Source organism: Pristiophorus japonicus, chromosome 2, assembly GCF_044704955.1.
Source record: "Pristiophorus japonicus isolate sPriJap1 chromosome 2, sPriJap1.hap1, whole genome shotgun sequence".
NCBI classification, from domain to species: domain Eukaryota; kingdom Metazoa; phylum Chordata; class Chondrichthyes; family Pristiophoridae; genus Pristiophorus; species Pristiophorus japonicus.
Genome location: NC_091978.1, coordinates 198,446,395 through 198,463,607, shown reverse-complemented (window position 1 = coordinate 198,463,607; position 17,213 = coordinate 198,446,395). Strand labels below are relative to the sequence as shown.

Below are 17,213 nucleotides of genomic sequence, written 5' to 3'. Positions count from 1 at the left end.
CTGGCAGGCCACATAGTTCGCATGCCAGACATGAAACTCCCAAAGTAAGTGTTCTATGCGGAGCTCCTTCACGGCAAACGAGCCAAAGGTGGGCAGCGGAAACATTACAAGGACACCTTCAAAGCCTCCCTGATAAAGTGCGACATCCCCACTGACATCTGGGAGTTCCTGGCCAAAGACAGCCCTAGTGGAGAAAGTGCATCCAGGAGGGCACTGAATACTTTGAGTGTCAACGTCGAGAGCGTGCAGAAATAAAGCGCAGGCAGCGGAAAGAGTGTGCGGCAATTCAGTCCCACCCACCCCTTCCCTCAATGACTATCTGTCCCACCTGTGACAGAGACTGTGGCTCTCATATTGAACTGTTCAGCCACCAAAGAACTCGCTTCAGGAGTGGAAGCAAGTCTTCAATTCTGAGGGACTGCTAATGATGATGCAACAACACAGCCGATTTTAGTATCATCTGCAAACTTCTTAATCATGTCCCCTATATTCAAGTCCAAGTCATTGATATATACCACAAAAAACAAGGGACCTAGTACTGAGCCCTGCAGAACCCCACTGGAAACATCCTTCCAGTCACAAAAACACCCATCAACCATTACCTTTTGCTTCCTGCCTCTGAGCCAATTTTGGATCCAACTTGCCACTTTGCCCTGGATCCCATGGGCTTTTACTTTCATGACCAATCTGCCATGTGGGGCCTTAGCAAAAGATTTGCTAAAATCCATATACACATCATACGCTTTGCCCTCATCGACCCCCCTGGTTACCTCCTCGAAAAATTTATTCAACTGAAAATAAGACTTTTAAAGTACAGAAAAATACATTTTTATAAAATAATTTAAACATTTAATATCCTGTTAAATAAGGTAAGTTTATTTTTAGACTCTTTAAAATAAGTAATTTTTTAAAAATTAATTTTTGTTTTAAATAAGTAATTAAATTCCATTTTTATTAATTTGAAAAATAAGATTTTTTTTGTTGTTATTTTCAGTGTTTCTGTGTTTTGGGGGGTATTCCCATTCATATTTATGGTAGCTCCTTATATGGAACTCACAATAGTATGAATGGGGATGACCCTACTCTGATAAGTTGGGCCGGCCCACATGATCTCATTGATGCCTAGGAAACCCATACGCTCCTGGGATACATGTGCATCTACATAGGCCTTCACATCGAGGGCCAGGACCGCAAGCCTACGAACCTCCGGGACCACCAGGTAGATTCATAGAAATTTCTGGGCCATTGTCTTTATTTTTGCCACCCAAGTCCTATTCTATTCCTTAAAGTTTTATACTAATCATTTATTTTTATTTTGTCAATTATTTCCTTTATTATTATAATATTTATTTACCATATTGTAAAATTCTTGAACAGCTGCATTTACCTATGTTACCAATTTTCCTTTACTTATTTTCTGAATGATGATAATTCATGCTAGGATTTGGATTTTGTGGGCAGTGATTTTATTCAAAAATTCATTTTTCATTTGTGCGTGTGGACAACAGTTGGCAGCAAGTATCTACAGACAAACATAGTAGGGATTACGGGAAAGCTCCCAGAGCAATGGCCCTCTCAACGATAGCAAGGCCAACTGCCTAGTCAGCTGAGATTGGTACATTTAACATAGGGACAGGAGTAGGCCGTTTCATCCTTGGAGCCTGTTCCACCATTCAATTAGATCATGGCTGATCTGCAACCCAGCTCCATATATCCCCCTTTGTCCCATAACCTTTGGTTCAAAAAAAAAATCTATCAAACTCAGATTTAAAATTAACAATTGATCTAGCATCAATTGCCTTTTGCGGCAGAGAGCTCCAAACTTCTGCCACCCTAAGTGTTTCCTAATTTCACTCCTGAAAGGTCTGTCTCTAATTTTTAGACTATGCCCCCTAGGGATTTTTCTGTGGAACTGAGTGCTAGCCATTTGAGGAAAATAAGATGATCAGTTGTATTTCATTTTAAACGCACTTACCGAGTTCTCCCTCTCCTTTATGAAACTAGATCGATCACAAACTATCTTGTGTTACACATACAAGGACAGGTAATGGGGAAAATGTTCACAGCCGATGGGAATTGATTTCATACCTATTCACCCCAGTGTAAACAATGATTTCATGGATAAAGTCAATCGTAAGATCGGACTCTACTTATATCTATTACTGAGAAATGCATACTTCACATTCATACTTTCTATGTGCTCAACATGTTTAATAATTCGGCAAATCTTTCGTTATTTATCTTACATTTTTGCACTGGGTTACCCAGAGAGTGTGGATGTTTACACCCCATCCATTCCGACAAAAGCAGTACAATACTCACAGAAGTTGCAAAAACGGCAAGTTTGAAAACATTCCTTCTGTTATTTCGCGGTAACTTCCATTTACCAAACTCCTGCGAACAGAACAAAGCAACAAAAAAGTAAGAGAATGCAATTGTTTGTAATAAATATAAATTGACCTTGATGTGACTGAAGTGATTTGAAGATCTCGCAGTGAGACTTTTATTTTGAATACACTTCGAATCCATTCCGAAACTCTTTGATTTCTTCTATTTTATGTAATTTATTATGTGGCTTCCTTGCTCAGAGAAAGCTGGATTCATTTATACAGTTTTGTTCAACAGTCTCTTTTTCGAAGTCCTTTTCTTTGCACTTTCATATTGAGCACAGATTCCTCGCAACACAAATGATTCTGTAACCTCATAACATGTTTACATACAATGAAAAAAACTGTTCCAAGCTAATGCAATATTCTAGTCTCTTACAAAAAGCCAAACCTATTACAAAAGGTGTTGGTGGGAATAGAAAGCTATCTGCTAAAGCCTGGCTGATTGAAAGCCTGTAAGAATACCGGGCCAGAGCGCACCGTGACAGCAGCTCCCACCGGAGTCCGTGCAGCTGCTGAAAGACCCCTGGAAGAGCTAAATTAACACATAAAAATGACTCGCCTAAGTCTGATCCTGTTACAAAACTACTGTTAAACAGCAAATTGTCATAATGTTAAACATTCTGCACTGCCTACGACTGCACGCTCGCTTTACAGCACGGATAGCTTTGCTACATTCAGTATGGGCCTACGCTTACATCTCGTTTCTTGGATACATTCGTATTGTTCATATATTACTCAGTGCAGTGAGATATAATTACACAATAACATAAACAATCTCTATCACTTGCCTTTCAATTTAAACTTCATTTCCCTGCTTGCATGTGGTTGCATTTGGTTTTAATTTAAAGCGGTGCTGACTGCCAGCTGACGTAATGAGGGTTGTCACTTCGTCCCCAGTCAGGAACAGATGAAAAACAAAACATATACTGCAGTCGGTTCTGGTTACTTACAGGGAGGTTAAATCATTGGGGGAGATCCTTGGGATAGATGAAGTTCCGATACACATGATAGAGTCCCGTGTACAGCTGCACCGAGATGGACATTTCGCTGTTTTTCTAATCTCAGCACCGGATAACAAGCTGATCCCAACTGCAACAGAAAGCAACGCAAGGCTCCTGTCCAAACTACTCATTGTTGGTCTTTAACGCGCTCTTCCACACGACCATTAAAGCCACCCCACACACAGTCCTGCGCTGACCACTTTCTGCACCGTTCGCTGTTTGCACGAAAGCGCTGACATCAGCGAGTGACTGCAGCCCTGGGTGCAATGAATTATTTATTGAATGTTCCCACTCCAGAGAGTTTAAAAATATCCGCTTCCAACACAACAAGGTTCACCGTGTCCTTGATCGCGGTTTTACCTTTCCACGTGAAAGACCGCGGATCAAATTTGGGACCCAAACATTCTTGCCAAGTACTGAACAGTCAAATTATTGGGGCATTTAAAAATAAAACATAACTGACTTATAGTCTCATGTAACGTTGAAAGGGGGATATGAATATGAGATTTTTCTTCAAATAAGAAAAGCATTTAAATACTTGTCGTCACCTGAGCGATTTGCAAATGTCCCCACAATTTTCAAACTGATACGCAGAGTATTTCCATTGCTCAAAGGGTGAGTGCTCATGTGATCAATTTGAATTTCTGTGTTTTTCCTCGCACAGTTAAAAAAAAATCATACCAGCACATTCTGATTTGACTCTGCGTCCCAGAGAAATGACGGCAATTGCAGGTAGTACCGAAGTGGATTGCTATTCTTTAATCGATTATGTAATCCATATGTTCGCTCCATTTACATAGGGAGTGATGAACTTTTAATACACGTGGAGCACTCCGAAGCCCATATTGTATTCTGTGCAAGTACTGTTGATGTCGAGTTGGACGTTGTCACCCTGTGAAACGGCACCGATTTGCAATCAGCACCTTGGACAAGGACACTGAGCAACAATCAACATCTTAGAAACATAGAAATTTACAGCGCAGGAGGCCATTTTGGCCCATCATGTCCACGCCGGCTGACAAAGAGCCACATGGCCCTCGGTCATCAGCCTTGAGGTTACATATAAACCTACGAACAATGAACAATGGCTGGCAGGTAAAGAGCATCTAGACCAAACAGTCCGCCTCCCACAACTGCGATACTCCATATATCGCAACATTTTACACTCCATCCCACCCAGAGCCATACGATCTCCTGGGAGAGGCAAAAAAGCAGATAAAAACCCAAGCCAATTGGGGAAAAAAATCTGGGAAAATTCCTCTCCGACCCATCCAGGCGACCAGAACTAGTCCAGGAGACCACTCTGGCTGTATTAGATTCCCTGAAGGACTTACCATCGTATCTGCGCCAGCCAACAAGAGGCTGTCCAGTCCAATCCCACTTCCCAGCTTTAGGTCCGTAACCCTGCAGGTTATGGCACTTTAAGTGCCATCCAAGCACCTTTTAAATATGATGAGGGTTTCTGCCTCTACCACCTTCCAGGCAGTGAGTTCCAGACCCCCACAACCCTCAGTGTGAAGAAGCCCCCCTCAAATCTCCTCTGAACCTTCCACCAACCACCTTAAAACTATGCCCCCTCGTAATTGACCCTTCCACCAAGGGAAATAAGCCCTTGCTGTCCACTATATCCAGGCCCCTCAAAATTTTATACACCTCAGTTAGGTCTCCTCTCAGCCTCCCTCCTCTGTTTCAAGGAGAACAAACCCAGCCTATCCAATCTATCCTTATAGCTAAGATTCGCCATTCCAGGCAGCATCGTCGTAAATCTCCTTTGCACCCTCTCCAGTGCAATCACGTCCTTCCTATAATATGGCAACCAGAACTGCACGCAGTATTCCAGCTGTGGCCTAACCAGAGTATTAAAAATGTAAGCATAACCTCCCTGCTCTTGTATTCTGTGCCTCAACCAATAAAGGCAAGCATTCTGTATGCCTTCTTAACCCATTCACATGGCCTGCTACTTTCAGGGATCTGTGGACAAGCACTCCAAAGTCTCTTTGTTCATCTGCACTTCTACGTGGCCTACTGTTTAATGTGTATACCCTTTCCTTATTAACCCTCCCCAAGTGCATTACCTCACACTTCTCCGAATTAAATTCCATTTGCCACTGTTCTGCCCACCCAACCAGTGGATTGATATCCTCCTGCAGTCCATGACTTTCCTCTTCAGTATCAATTTTAGTGGCATCCGCAAACTTCTTAATCATACCCCCATATTCAAATCTAGATCATTAATGTATACCACAAAAAGCAAGGGACCCTGCGGAACCCCACTGGAAACATCCTTCCAGTCACAAAAACATCCATCAACCATTACTCTTTGCTTCCTACCTCTATGCCAATTTTGGGTCCAACTTGCCACTTTGCCCTGGATCTCAAGTGCTTTTCCCTTCATGACCAGTCTGCCATATGGGACCTTATCTTGGACAAGGACACTGAGTAACAATCAACATCTTGGACAAGGACACTGAGCAACAATTAGCATCTTGGACAAGGAGACTGAACATCAATCAGCATATATGGAAGGGAGCCTCGAGCCACACAATAAGAAAACAAAAAGCATCATGCAATGCGACAGTACACCGGCTAATGATCAGCACTGTTTACACTGGGTGGCTACTGACTCGATGATTTGCCATGATTTGTATTTGTTCTAAAAATAGCCTATGTGTCGCCTCAGAAGCCCTGGAGGGATTGACAGGCACTGCAAGCCTACACAGGGTATTGAAATAGACACACAGAGGTATAGAAAAATAATACTACATTAGGCGAGAAATATCATGTCAAAATCCCATTACAACCATGACTTATTATTGATCATATACTACAGCAGTGCATTAACCGATCAATGATCGAGGTAACACTTTGAATTTGCAGCTGAGTTTTGCAAATGAAGATAATATGCCTCTGTGAACAAGATGCACCAGGATTTGGGGAGAAGATGATAATGATTTTAATCAGAGGTACTAGCAAACTACTGTCACTTAATATATCCATTGTATAGATTCAAAGAGGTTCATTAAATGGGGAGAGTGGGAAAGAAATCTGGGCCTATTGCTCCCCAGTCCATTAGCTGGTGAAAGTGTTCTTGGGTGTATGAACTCCTCTATAGTGATACGACTCAGAGCTATGTGAGTAAGTCAGGGGGTCCATAGTCAAAACTGATAGGATACTCTCCAACTGATGGTTATACATTCGTACGAATTGGTGATAATTATTTTCTACAGATCAAGCTCCAGGCACCATTTATTGACTAACGCCCTAAAATTCAGCTCGAGGAAAAACAAGTCAATCTTACATTTTGATTCTAACGATAATGACACGATCTACAACTAATGAGATCACACAATGAATGATCATGGCTGTTGAAACTGCATCTTCAGGTCTCTGTTTTCTGTGGTTTGTGCGACACAACAGGAAACCAAGTCAAGCAATCTGTAGAAATTAATAATCACAATTACAATATTTGTGTTTGTTTCTGAGTTTTGGGACAGAGTGTAGGAGTGGTAGCGAACCCGTTTAAGTATAATAGCCTAAGTGCTAGTGTGAAATAAAGCTTCCGTGGTTTTTAAGTCATTGCGAACTAATCACTGAAAGAATGAATCATCATTTCATTCTAAAACAATCATATTTTTTAATTAGCTGATGAACTGATATGGAAAATATAATAGCAATGTATGGAGAGGGGAGGAAGTGACATTTTCACTGGCAAAATGGAATGCTGTTGCACGCTTGAGAGATAGGTTCACAGACCTACAAAGTTGCTCCTTATACTTTATGTATTATAACTTTTTTCAAGCTGCATGACCAAAATATTAGGGCCAAAGATAATGGATTGCATTATTAGGATGAGGACATCGCATTCAACTTTCTATAATTGGATTAGTCTTCTCTCCTTCCATATTTTAAACTTTTCCACAAAATAACAGTAACAGATAATACCTGCAGTACAAAGCTTGATGGAGGAAGGACCAGCTGGATGCTGTTTTTGGTCAGTCTCCTTTCAGTTCTGGAGCATGGATTCAAATCTAGGCAGAATGATAGGATGGAAGCTGTAGGGTTACTTAGATCCGAATTCAGCTTCAGCAGTCTCTTCCTGTTTCTTTCAGTTTCATGATTGGTGGTTTCTGTGATTATCTGGGACCCATGATTGGGATTATCAAACTTTAATTGACAGAAGTAATCATCGAAGGTACAAATGTTACGTTGTTCTCTTCCTAGTTGCAATTTTGATTAGCTTGATCAGAAGCATTGCCTTTGGTAAGTCCAGTTTATTTTAAGGCTCCTAATCAAAGACTACTAGGGATTTATCAGCTTCTCAGGACATTACTGTGTTTTCTATCTTAAACAGGAGTAATGGCTGTTGTCCACAAGAACTTGATACCTGTGAGTGCTGTATAATTGATATAGCAACCAATCTCAATGAATTTCTTTCACAATTACAATAACATTGTTTCTGTCTGTGTTACTGGATGCTTTTAATGGAAAGGCATTAAAGCAGGTTAGATCATCAAGTCACTAATCTATTGCAGTTTATTTGCCAAATGGACTTTGCTTTCAAGATCTGTTTTTGCCCCCTGATTTTTGTATGTTCTTTAGCAGATCGGAACAGTCATTTACCATTTTGAATAGTTTTTGCTAATATCCATATATTGATAATGCTAGAAAATGCACATCAGCTATCTTGATGGGAAAACAGCTTACAGCTATAACATCTTCTGCTATATTGATGCAATTGTGGACAATTTTACCTTATTTCAAGCCCTCTGCATTACATGGAAATTCATAGTTCAACTGGTAGTATTTTCAAACTATTTTTGTCCATAATCATATTATGACATCCAAAGAATGAAACAATTATATCTATTGGATATAGTCAAAGAAAGGTATAACAAAAAATAATAAAGTTTCAGTTTAAGAGGCATTCAGCTTCAATTTAATGATGCACAATGAAAGGAACATTGCTGAAAATAACTAAATGCTAATAGGACATTTGTATTGTGCACTGATTATTGATTGAATAAAATGCACTGTAATTTATTTATTGCTAGTGCTGATATAGCAACATGCATCAATGCATTGTCTCCAAATGTAATGGCTGAGAATGAACAAGAACATTCATCAACAAAATAAACAGTTCTTAAAAATGGTCACATCAATTGTAAAATTGTTTTATTCAATTTATGGTTTGTGACTGTAATGGACTTTATCACAGTTTAAACAAGGTTAGAAAAGGGATTCTGAAATGCTGAGTATGAGCTAATTGTGGGCAGCCCAATAGCTCAAGCAGTTTAGAATTCAGTTCCCACCAAGTCACCATTTTGATTCCTAGGGCTGTCCATCACCGAAATCACCTATCTCATTTGGACGAGTTGCATCATTCAATCTATTAGGTCTGCTTCTTTCAACAGGCCATGAACAATTTTCAGACTTGTGGTTTGTGTCCAACTTATTTAACTTGGGTAGTCACTTAAGGGAGGTGAATAAGCCCATGGCACTGGAGTGAAAATGCAGGACATCAATCAGCCCTGATTGTTCGCGAGATGAGCTTCCCTCAGTCCTTATAGTATTCTCTAATGTATTGAATAATCTGAATCTATTACTGTCCTTCCAAACTTCAACCCTGTGCATCCAGCCTGTTAAAAAGGAATTAACTACTTACATTAGTTCCATGACATATTCAGATGTAATCAATATGATTATGGGCTAGGTTTTGAATTACAAAGTCAAAAAAGCATACCCAAACAGTAAAGTTTCAATTTAAGAAGCATTCTCTTCATTGTAATGATACACAATGAAGGGAAAATTGCTATAGCAACAGCATACATCAGTGCATTGTCTCCAGATTTAACAAATAATGATGCTATAGCACTATTTCAAACAGAGCAGTGAGTTCTCCCTGTGTTTAGGCCAACATTTAGGCCAACACCAACAAAAATAAACTTGTAAGATTTTCTCTCTCTGGCATTAAATTGACAGCAAGACCAATTCTTTTAAAACAATTTGGAATAAGTTTATTAAACACACACACAAGCAGGTAGCCTATCAGATAAAACAACAGTCTACTTGTATCCTATGGACTCTACTTAATTATAATAAGTAAGGTAATGATTTAAACAGACGTATATTTCCCTCTGAGTCAAACAAAGTTCGCGGTCTTCTTCCTTGCTTCTTGGTCTGGTTTGTAGAGGGAGACTTCCTGCTTTGCCACGTGGTCATCAAGAGAGAGTGAGCAGGCTTTGGGTTCCTTTTTTTTATATCTTTTAAGTCCATTGTCTCTAGCATAAATCAGTAAAACCCCAGGATTGGGTCTTAGTTTCATGCCAGTTCTTTAATTGGCTTTCCTTACTCATGTGCCTGTCTACATAAACTGGTGCCGTTTCTTGATCAAGTTAATCGTTTTTGTATTAACACCTTTTAATGGGTCTGCTAGTTTGGTGAGTTTCGATGGGTTTGTTTACCCTGAAAGTCATGCTTGCTTTTGTTAAGTTTCACGCCGTTTCCTTAAGCTCCGCCCAGAAGAGATTTGAACTTAATGTCCTTTCTCTGTTAAGATCCATTCTGTATCCATTTTGTATTTGTGAGTTTCCTTTGATGGGAGCTTGAGTTCAAATCGCAGCCTGCCTGTGTCGATCACCCCTTGCTTTCCGACATGACAGCTGAAAGCCGTTAGGTCTTCCAATCCTGCAGCCACACGCAGTCCCAAAAAGGGCACCATTATAATCTGCACTTTCGACATTTATACATGCACACCAAATTCATCTCTATTTCATACATCCCATGTCAACAGTCTCGAGTCCATCACATATCATAATTCTATCATTAACATACAATTTTATTCTTACAAACTGTCTGGTCATTCAACTCATTTGCTGTTTGTCGCCATCTTCAGGCCAGGTCCAAGACCACCCCAACTTCTGTCGTCGAGCTACAATACACAGACGATGCCTGCATCTGTGCACATACAGAGGCTGAACTCCAGGACATAGTCGACGTATTTACTGAGGCATACAAAAGCATGGGACTTACGCTAAACATCCATAAGACAAAGGCCCTCCACCAGCCAGTCCTCGCCGCACAGCACTGCCCCCCCTAGTCATCAAGATCCACGGTGCGGCCCTGGACAACATGGACCATTTCCCATACCTCGGGAGCCTCTTATCAACAAGAGCAAGCATTGATGACGAGATTCAACACCACCTCCAGTGCGCCAGTGCAGCCTTCGGCCGCCTGAGAAAAAGAGTGTTCGAAGACCAGGCCCTCAAATCTACCACCAAGCTCATGGTCTGCAGGACTGTAGTAATACCTGCCCTCCTGTATGACTCAGAGACATGGACCATGTACAGTAGATACTTCAAGTCGCTGGAGAAATACCACCAATGATGTCTCTGCAAGATCCTACAAATCCCCTTGGGGGACAGATGCACCATCATTAGCGTCCTCAACCAGGCCAACATCCCCAGCATTGAAGTACTGACCACACTTGATCAGCTCCGCTGGGCAGGCCACATTGTTCGCATGCCAGACACAAGACTCCCAAATCAAGCTCTCTACTCGGAACTCCTTCATGGCAATTGAGCCAAAAGTGGGCAAAGGAAATGTTACAAGAGCACCCTCAAAGCCTCCCTGATAAATGCAACATCCCCACCGACACCTGGGAGTCCCTGGCCAAAGACCGCCCTAAGTGGAGGAAGTACATCCGGGAGGACGCTGGGCACCTCGAGTCTCATCACCGAGAGCATGCAGAAATCAAGCGCAGGCAGCAGAAAGAGCGTGCAGCAAATCTGTCCCACCCACCCCTTCCCTCAACGCCTATCTGTCCCACCTGTGACAGGAACTGTAGCTCTCGTATTGGACTGTTCAGCCACCTAAGGACTCATTTTAAAAGTGGAAGCAAGATGATGATATTTGTAGGACCATGCTGTGCGCAACTTGCTGCTCTGTTTGGCTAGATAAGTCATTGGATGTCAAGACTTCGGGATAACCGGGAGACATGATAAGGGGCTAAATAAATACAAATTATTTCATTATCTATGCAGAAAATAATGCATTTTCCACCAGTGAGCAAAAAACATGAATTCTGTTATCAAAGAATCCCATCTTTTCACAATATGAATTACTTTAAATTCAAATTACTTTCCTGAACAGATTTCTTCTTAGTTCAGATAACATTTGGAATGAAAAAGTGTACAAATCATTTTGTACTGGTGGAATGTGAATCTCAAATAAAGGATAAACATACTTTAGACTTATTGACAAAATCTTAATATAAATAAGACTGCAGATCTTAATTATTCAAACTATAAACCTTTTCTTAAAGAATTCAAGCTACATGGTAGACTAAATCAGATGAATAATAACAACTTTACATTTCAAAATGCCACAGCATTTCATTTATAAACTAATGGGCCCAATGATTGATAATTAAACCCAATTATCCATTAAGTAATAGAGAACATATGTTAGCACTGTCACTTTTTATTTCACAAGATCAAACTCATCATGAAAAAGAACTTAAATATTATGTCAGCTGTATTTTGCAAGTGTGAAATGACTAACAGATATCTAATTTAAAAAATATATTTATGATGGCTATCCAGTAATAGTGGTCTATTCGGTTAAAGTTCACCATGCTCACTTATTTAAGAAACTATATACATACACCCACATTATTGTTTTCAATAATAGAATGTTAGGAGATTACATGGCTACTGGGGTGGGGCAGAGAGGGTGGGGAAGAGGGCGTAGGTTTAGTCATGATGCTCCAGTCATCATGGCGTGGGGCAGGATTTACGGACCAGCTGGTCTTTTCAACAACAACAACTTGTATTTATATAGCGCCTTTAACGTAGTGAAATGTCCCAAGGCGTTTCACAGGAGTATTATGAGATAAAAACTTGACACCGAGCCGCACAAGTAGAAATGAGCGCAGGTGACCAAAAGCTTGGTCAAAGAGGTCGGTTTTAAGGAGCATCTTGAAGGAGGAAAGAGAGGTAGAGAGGTGGAGAGGTTTAGGGGAATTCCAGAGCTTGGGGCCTAGGCAACAGAAGGTACGGCCACTAATGGTTGAGCGATTATAATCAGGGATGCTCAAGAGGGCAGAATTAGAGGAGCACAGACATCTCAGCGGGGTTGTGAGGCTGGAGAAGATTACAGAAATAGGGAGGGGTGAGGCCATGGAGGGATTTGAAAATAAGGATGAGAATTTTAAAATCAAGGCGTTGCTTATCCAGAAGCCAATGTAGGTCAGTGAGCACAGGGGTGATGGTGAGCGGAACTTAGTGCAAGTTAGGACATGGTCAGCCGAGTTTTGGATCACCACTGGTTTACGTAGTGTAGAATATAAGAGGCCAGCCAGGAGTGCATTGGAATCATCAATTCTAGAGGTAACAAAGGCATGGATGAAGGCTTCAGCAGCGGATAAGCTGAGGCAAGGGGGGAGACGGGCAATGTTACGGAGGTGGAAATAGGTGGTCTTAATTATGCTGTAGATATGTGGTCGAAAGCTCATTTCAGGGTCAAATATGACATCAAGGTTTTGAACAGTCTGGTTCAGTATCAGACAGAAGTTGGGGAGAGGGATGGAGTCAGTGGCTAGGAACGGAGTTTGTGGCGGGGACCGAAAACAATGGCTTTGGTCTTCCCAATATTCAATTGGAGAAGATTTCTGCTCATCCAGAATTGGATTTCGGACAAGCAGTCTGACAATTTAGTGAGCATGGAGGAGTTGAGAGAAATGATATTGAGGTAGAGCTGCGTGTCATCAGCGTACATGTGGAAACCGATTCTGTGTTTTCGGATGATGTCAAGTGAAGACAAATGTAGGTCCCTTGCAGTCAGAATCAGGTGACTTTATAATGGGGAACAAAGAAATGGCAGACCAATTGAACAAATACTTTGGTTCTGTCTTCACTAAGGAAGACACAAATAACCTTCCGGAAATACTAGGGGACCGAGGGTCTAGTGAGAAGGAGGAACTGAAGGAAATCCTTATTAGTCAGGAAATTGTGTTAGGGAAATTGATGGGATTGAAGGCCGATAAATCCCCAGGGCCTGATAGTCTGCATCCCAGAGTACTTAAGGAAGTGGCCCTAGAAATAGTGGATGCTTTGGTGGTCATTTTCCAACATTCTATAAACTCTGGAAGAGTTCCTATGGATTGGAGGGTAGCTAATGTAAGCCCACTTTTTAAAAAAGGAGAGAGAAAACAGGGAATTATAGACCGGTTAGCCTGACATCGGTAGTGGGGAAAATGTTGGAATCAATTATTAAAGATGTAATATCAGCACATTTGGAAAGAAGTGACAGGATCAGTCAAAGTCAGCATGGATTTATGAAAGGGAAATCATGCTTGACAAATCTTCTAGAATTTTTTGAGGATGTAACTGGTAGAGTGGACAAGGGAGAACTAGTGGATGTGGTGTATTTGGACTTTCAAAAGGCTTTTGACAAGGTCCCACACAAGTGATTAGTGTTATAATTAAAGCACATGGTATTGGGGGTAATGAATTGATGTGGATAGAGCACTGGTTGGCAGACAGGAAGCAAAGAGTAGGAATAAACGGGTCCTTTTCAGAATGGCAGGCAGTGATTAATGGGGTACCACAGGGTTCAGTGCTGGGACCCCAGCTATTTACAATATACATTAATGATTTAGACAAAGGAATTGAATGTAATATCTCCAAGTTTGCAGATGACACTAAGCTGAGTGGCAGTGTGAGCTGTGAGGAGGATGCTAAGAGGCTGCAGGGTGACTTGGACAGGTTAGGTGAGTGGGAAAATGCATGGCAGATGCAGTATAATGTAGATAAATGTGAGATTATCCACTTTGGTGGCAAAAACAGGAAGGCAGAATATTATCTGGTGACAGATTAGGAAAAGAGGAGGTGCAATGAGACCTGGGTGTCATGGTATATCAGTCACTGAAAGTTGGCATGCAGGTACAGCAGGCGGTGAAGAAGGCAAATGGCATGTTGGCCTTCATAGTTAGGGGATTTGAGTATAGGAGCAGGGAGGTCTTACTGCACTTGTACAGGGCCTTGGTAAGGCCACATCTTGAATATTGTGTACAGTTTTGGTCTCCTAATCTGAGGAAGGACATTCTTGCTATTGAGGGAATGCAGCGAAGGTACACCAGACTGATTCCCGGGATGGCAGGACTGACATATGAAGAAAGACTGGATCGACTAGGCTTATATTCACTGTAATTTAAAAGAATGAGAGGGGATCTCATAGAAACATATAAAATTCTGACAGGATTGGACAGGTTAGATGCAGGAAGAATGTTCCCAATGTTAGGGAAGTCCAGAACCAGGGGTCAGCCATTTAGGACCGAGATGAGGAGAAACTTCTTCACTCAAAGAATTGTGAACCTGTGGAATTCTCTACCACAGAAAGTTGTTGAGGCCAGTTCGTTAGATATATTCAAAAGGGAGTTAGATGTGGTCCTTACGGCTAAAGAGATCAAGGGGTATGGAGAGAAAGCAGGAATGGGGTACTGAAGTTGCATGATCAGCCATGATCATATTGAATGGTGGTGCAGGCTACTTCTGCACCTATTTTCTATGTTTCTATGTAGATGTGAACTAGGAGGGGGCCAAGGATAGATCCTTGGGGGACACCAGAGGTAACGATGCAGGGACGGGAAAAGAAGCCAACATTTCTGCCCAACAGTTTCGTATGTTTGCATCTTATTTTGCTTGGACCTCCGCGTCATCCAGGCTTAGAAATTGGGCAAATGATCTACTCCGCATATGCTGCTCTGCTGGCCAAGATGAATAACTTAGCATAGGGACGACTCTTCCATCAATTGTCCATTCATTACTGTGCAGAAGCATGTGGACTCTGCTCTGGCTTCCCCATAGTGATGCAGCTGAAATTTGTATTTCAGAGTGGGTATTTGCATCAATGTTCAAACATGCTAAGCTAGATCACTGCCCAAAATAGGATACCAGCCTATGATTAACCTGACAAATGAAATGCTATTTTTTTTACCTCACGGGGACAGTTTAACATAAATGAAAATGGGAGTGGAGATAACTGCTTTACATATATATTAGCGAGTATTCCTACTTCCACACTGCTTGAGATCATCCAACTCCGCTTAAGGGATCAGACTGGCACTTTCCTGATCTGTATGACTCAGTTCACAATCACATAGTGCATTTGCTCACATAAGCTATCAGGACAGTCCATAAGGAGGGTTTAAATGTAGTTCCAGCTTTCAGATTTGATACAGTAGGACTGATATTGAGGGTTATAAGATAATAGTTTCTCACAACGATATGCATTGAAATAGCACCTTTAACATAGTAAAACATCCTAAGGCACTCACAGGAGAGTTATCAAACAAAATTTGACACTGAGCCACATAAGGAGATATTAGGACCATGATCAAAAGTTTGGCCAAAGAGATAGGTTTTAAGGAGTATATTAAAAGAGAAGAGAGAGATAGAGAGGCAGACAGATTTAGGAAAGGAATTCCAGAGCTTAGAGCCTAAGCAGCTGAAGGCACGGCTGGCAATGGTGGAGCAATTAAAATTGTGAATGTGAGCAGAATTGGAGCAACGTAGAGATCTCGGCCTGTTATAGGGCTGGAGGAGATAACAGAGATGGGGAGGGGCAAGACCACGGAAGTATTTAAAAACAAGGATGAGAATTTTAAAATCGAGGCGTTGCCGGACTGGGAGCCAATGTCACTGAGCACGGGGGTGATGGGTGAACGGGACTTGGTGCGAGTTACGACACGGGCAGCAAAGTTTTGGATAAGTTCAAATTTATGGAGGGCCGAAGATGAGAAACCGACCAGGAAAGCATTGGAATCGTCGAGTCTAGAGGTAAAAGAGATATGGATGATGGTTTCAGCAGCAAATGATCTGAGAGGTGAAGACGGGTGATGTTACAGAGATGGAAGTAGGCACTCTTGGTGATGGCACAGATATGGGTCGGAAGCTCAAATCAGGGTCAAATAGAAGGCCAAGGTTGTGAATGGTCTGGTTCAGTCTCAGACAATGGCCAGGGAGAAGGATAGAGTCGGTGGCTAGAGAACAAGCAGAAGCTTATTTACTCATTTCTCCCCATCCCCAATATATAAGAGAGAGGGCCGTAAATTGTGACCTCCCGGGTACGTACAATGTGCGTACACACCCGAAGAGGTCTCGCAAATGCTGGTTCTCAGCTAGCAATGCGCATGCAGCGAGAACCGGTATTTGCGAACTGTCAAAATATCACATGCATCCCTGGGAAAAGGACATGCGCGTGCAGAGATTTTGCCCAACTCCTGCCCAGCGAATGTTCTTCAAACTCTTATGCCTGGTAAAAGCAGGCATATCGCCTACTTTTATCAGCGTGAGAGTTTTAAAAGATAGAAAAAATTAATTTCATCACTAATTTTTATATTAAAAACCCTGTACATCAAGGTAAGTTTATTTTTAACCCTATTAAAACATATTAAAAAAAGTCCAATTTTTTTTCTTCCCTAGAACCTTTAATTAAATTCAATTTCAATTAATTTTAAATATGAGTTTTTTTATTTATGTTGTATTTCTCTGTTTTTGGGGGTATTCTCATTGATAGTAATGGGAGCTCATACAAACAGAGCTCCTATTATTATCAATGAGGATACTCCATGTTCATTGGTGGTCCAGACCCACGTGATCCCAGGTTGCGCTTATGTTCCTGGGATGCGTGAGCCCATATGCTGGGCTGCGCAGCTAGGCCTCGGACATCCGGGGCCACCAGGTACTTTCGGGAAAAACATTTTTCGTCGGAGGCATCCGCCCGCAGGAAACCTCTGGCCACAATTTTCGGGCCAGAGTATTTA

At 41.5% G+C, this 17,213-nt stretch overlaps 1 protein-coding gene across 1 annotated transcript in view; it reads right to left on the bottom strand.

Moving 5' to 3' along the window:
* Nucleotides 1–3,522, bottom strand: part of lgi2a (leucine-rich repeat LGI family, member 2a) — a 152,550-nt gene extending 149,028 nt beyond the window's left edge. Inside the window, exons 1-2 of the mRNA XM_070863441.1 lie at nucleotides 3,341–3,522; nucleotides 2,323–2,394 (exon numbers count right to left, since the gene is read on the bottom strand). Coding sequence (XP_070719542.1) covers nucleotides 2,323–2,394; nucleotides 3,341–3,522 — 254 coding nt within the window. The remainder of the gene's footprint in view (nucleotides 1–2,322; nucleotides 2,395–3,340) is intronic.
* Nucleotides 3,523–17,213: the final 13,691 nt, after the last annotated feature.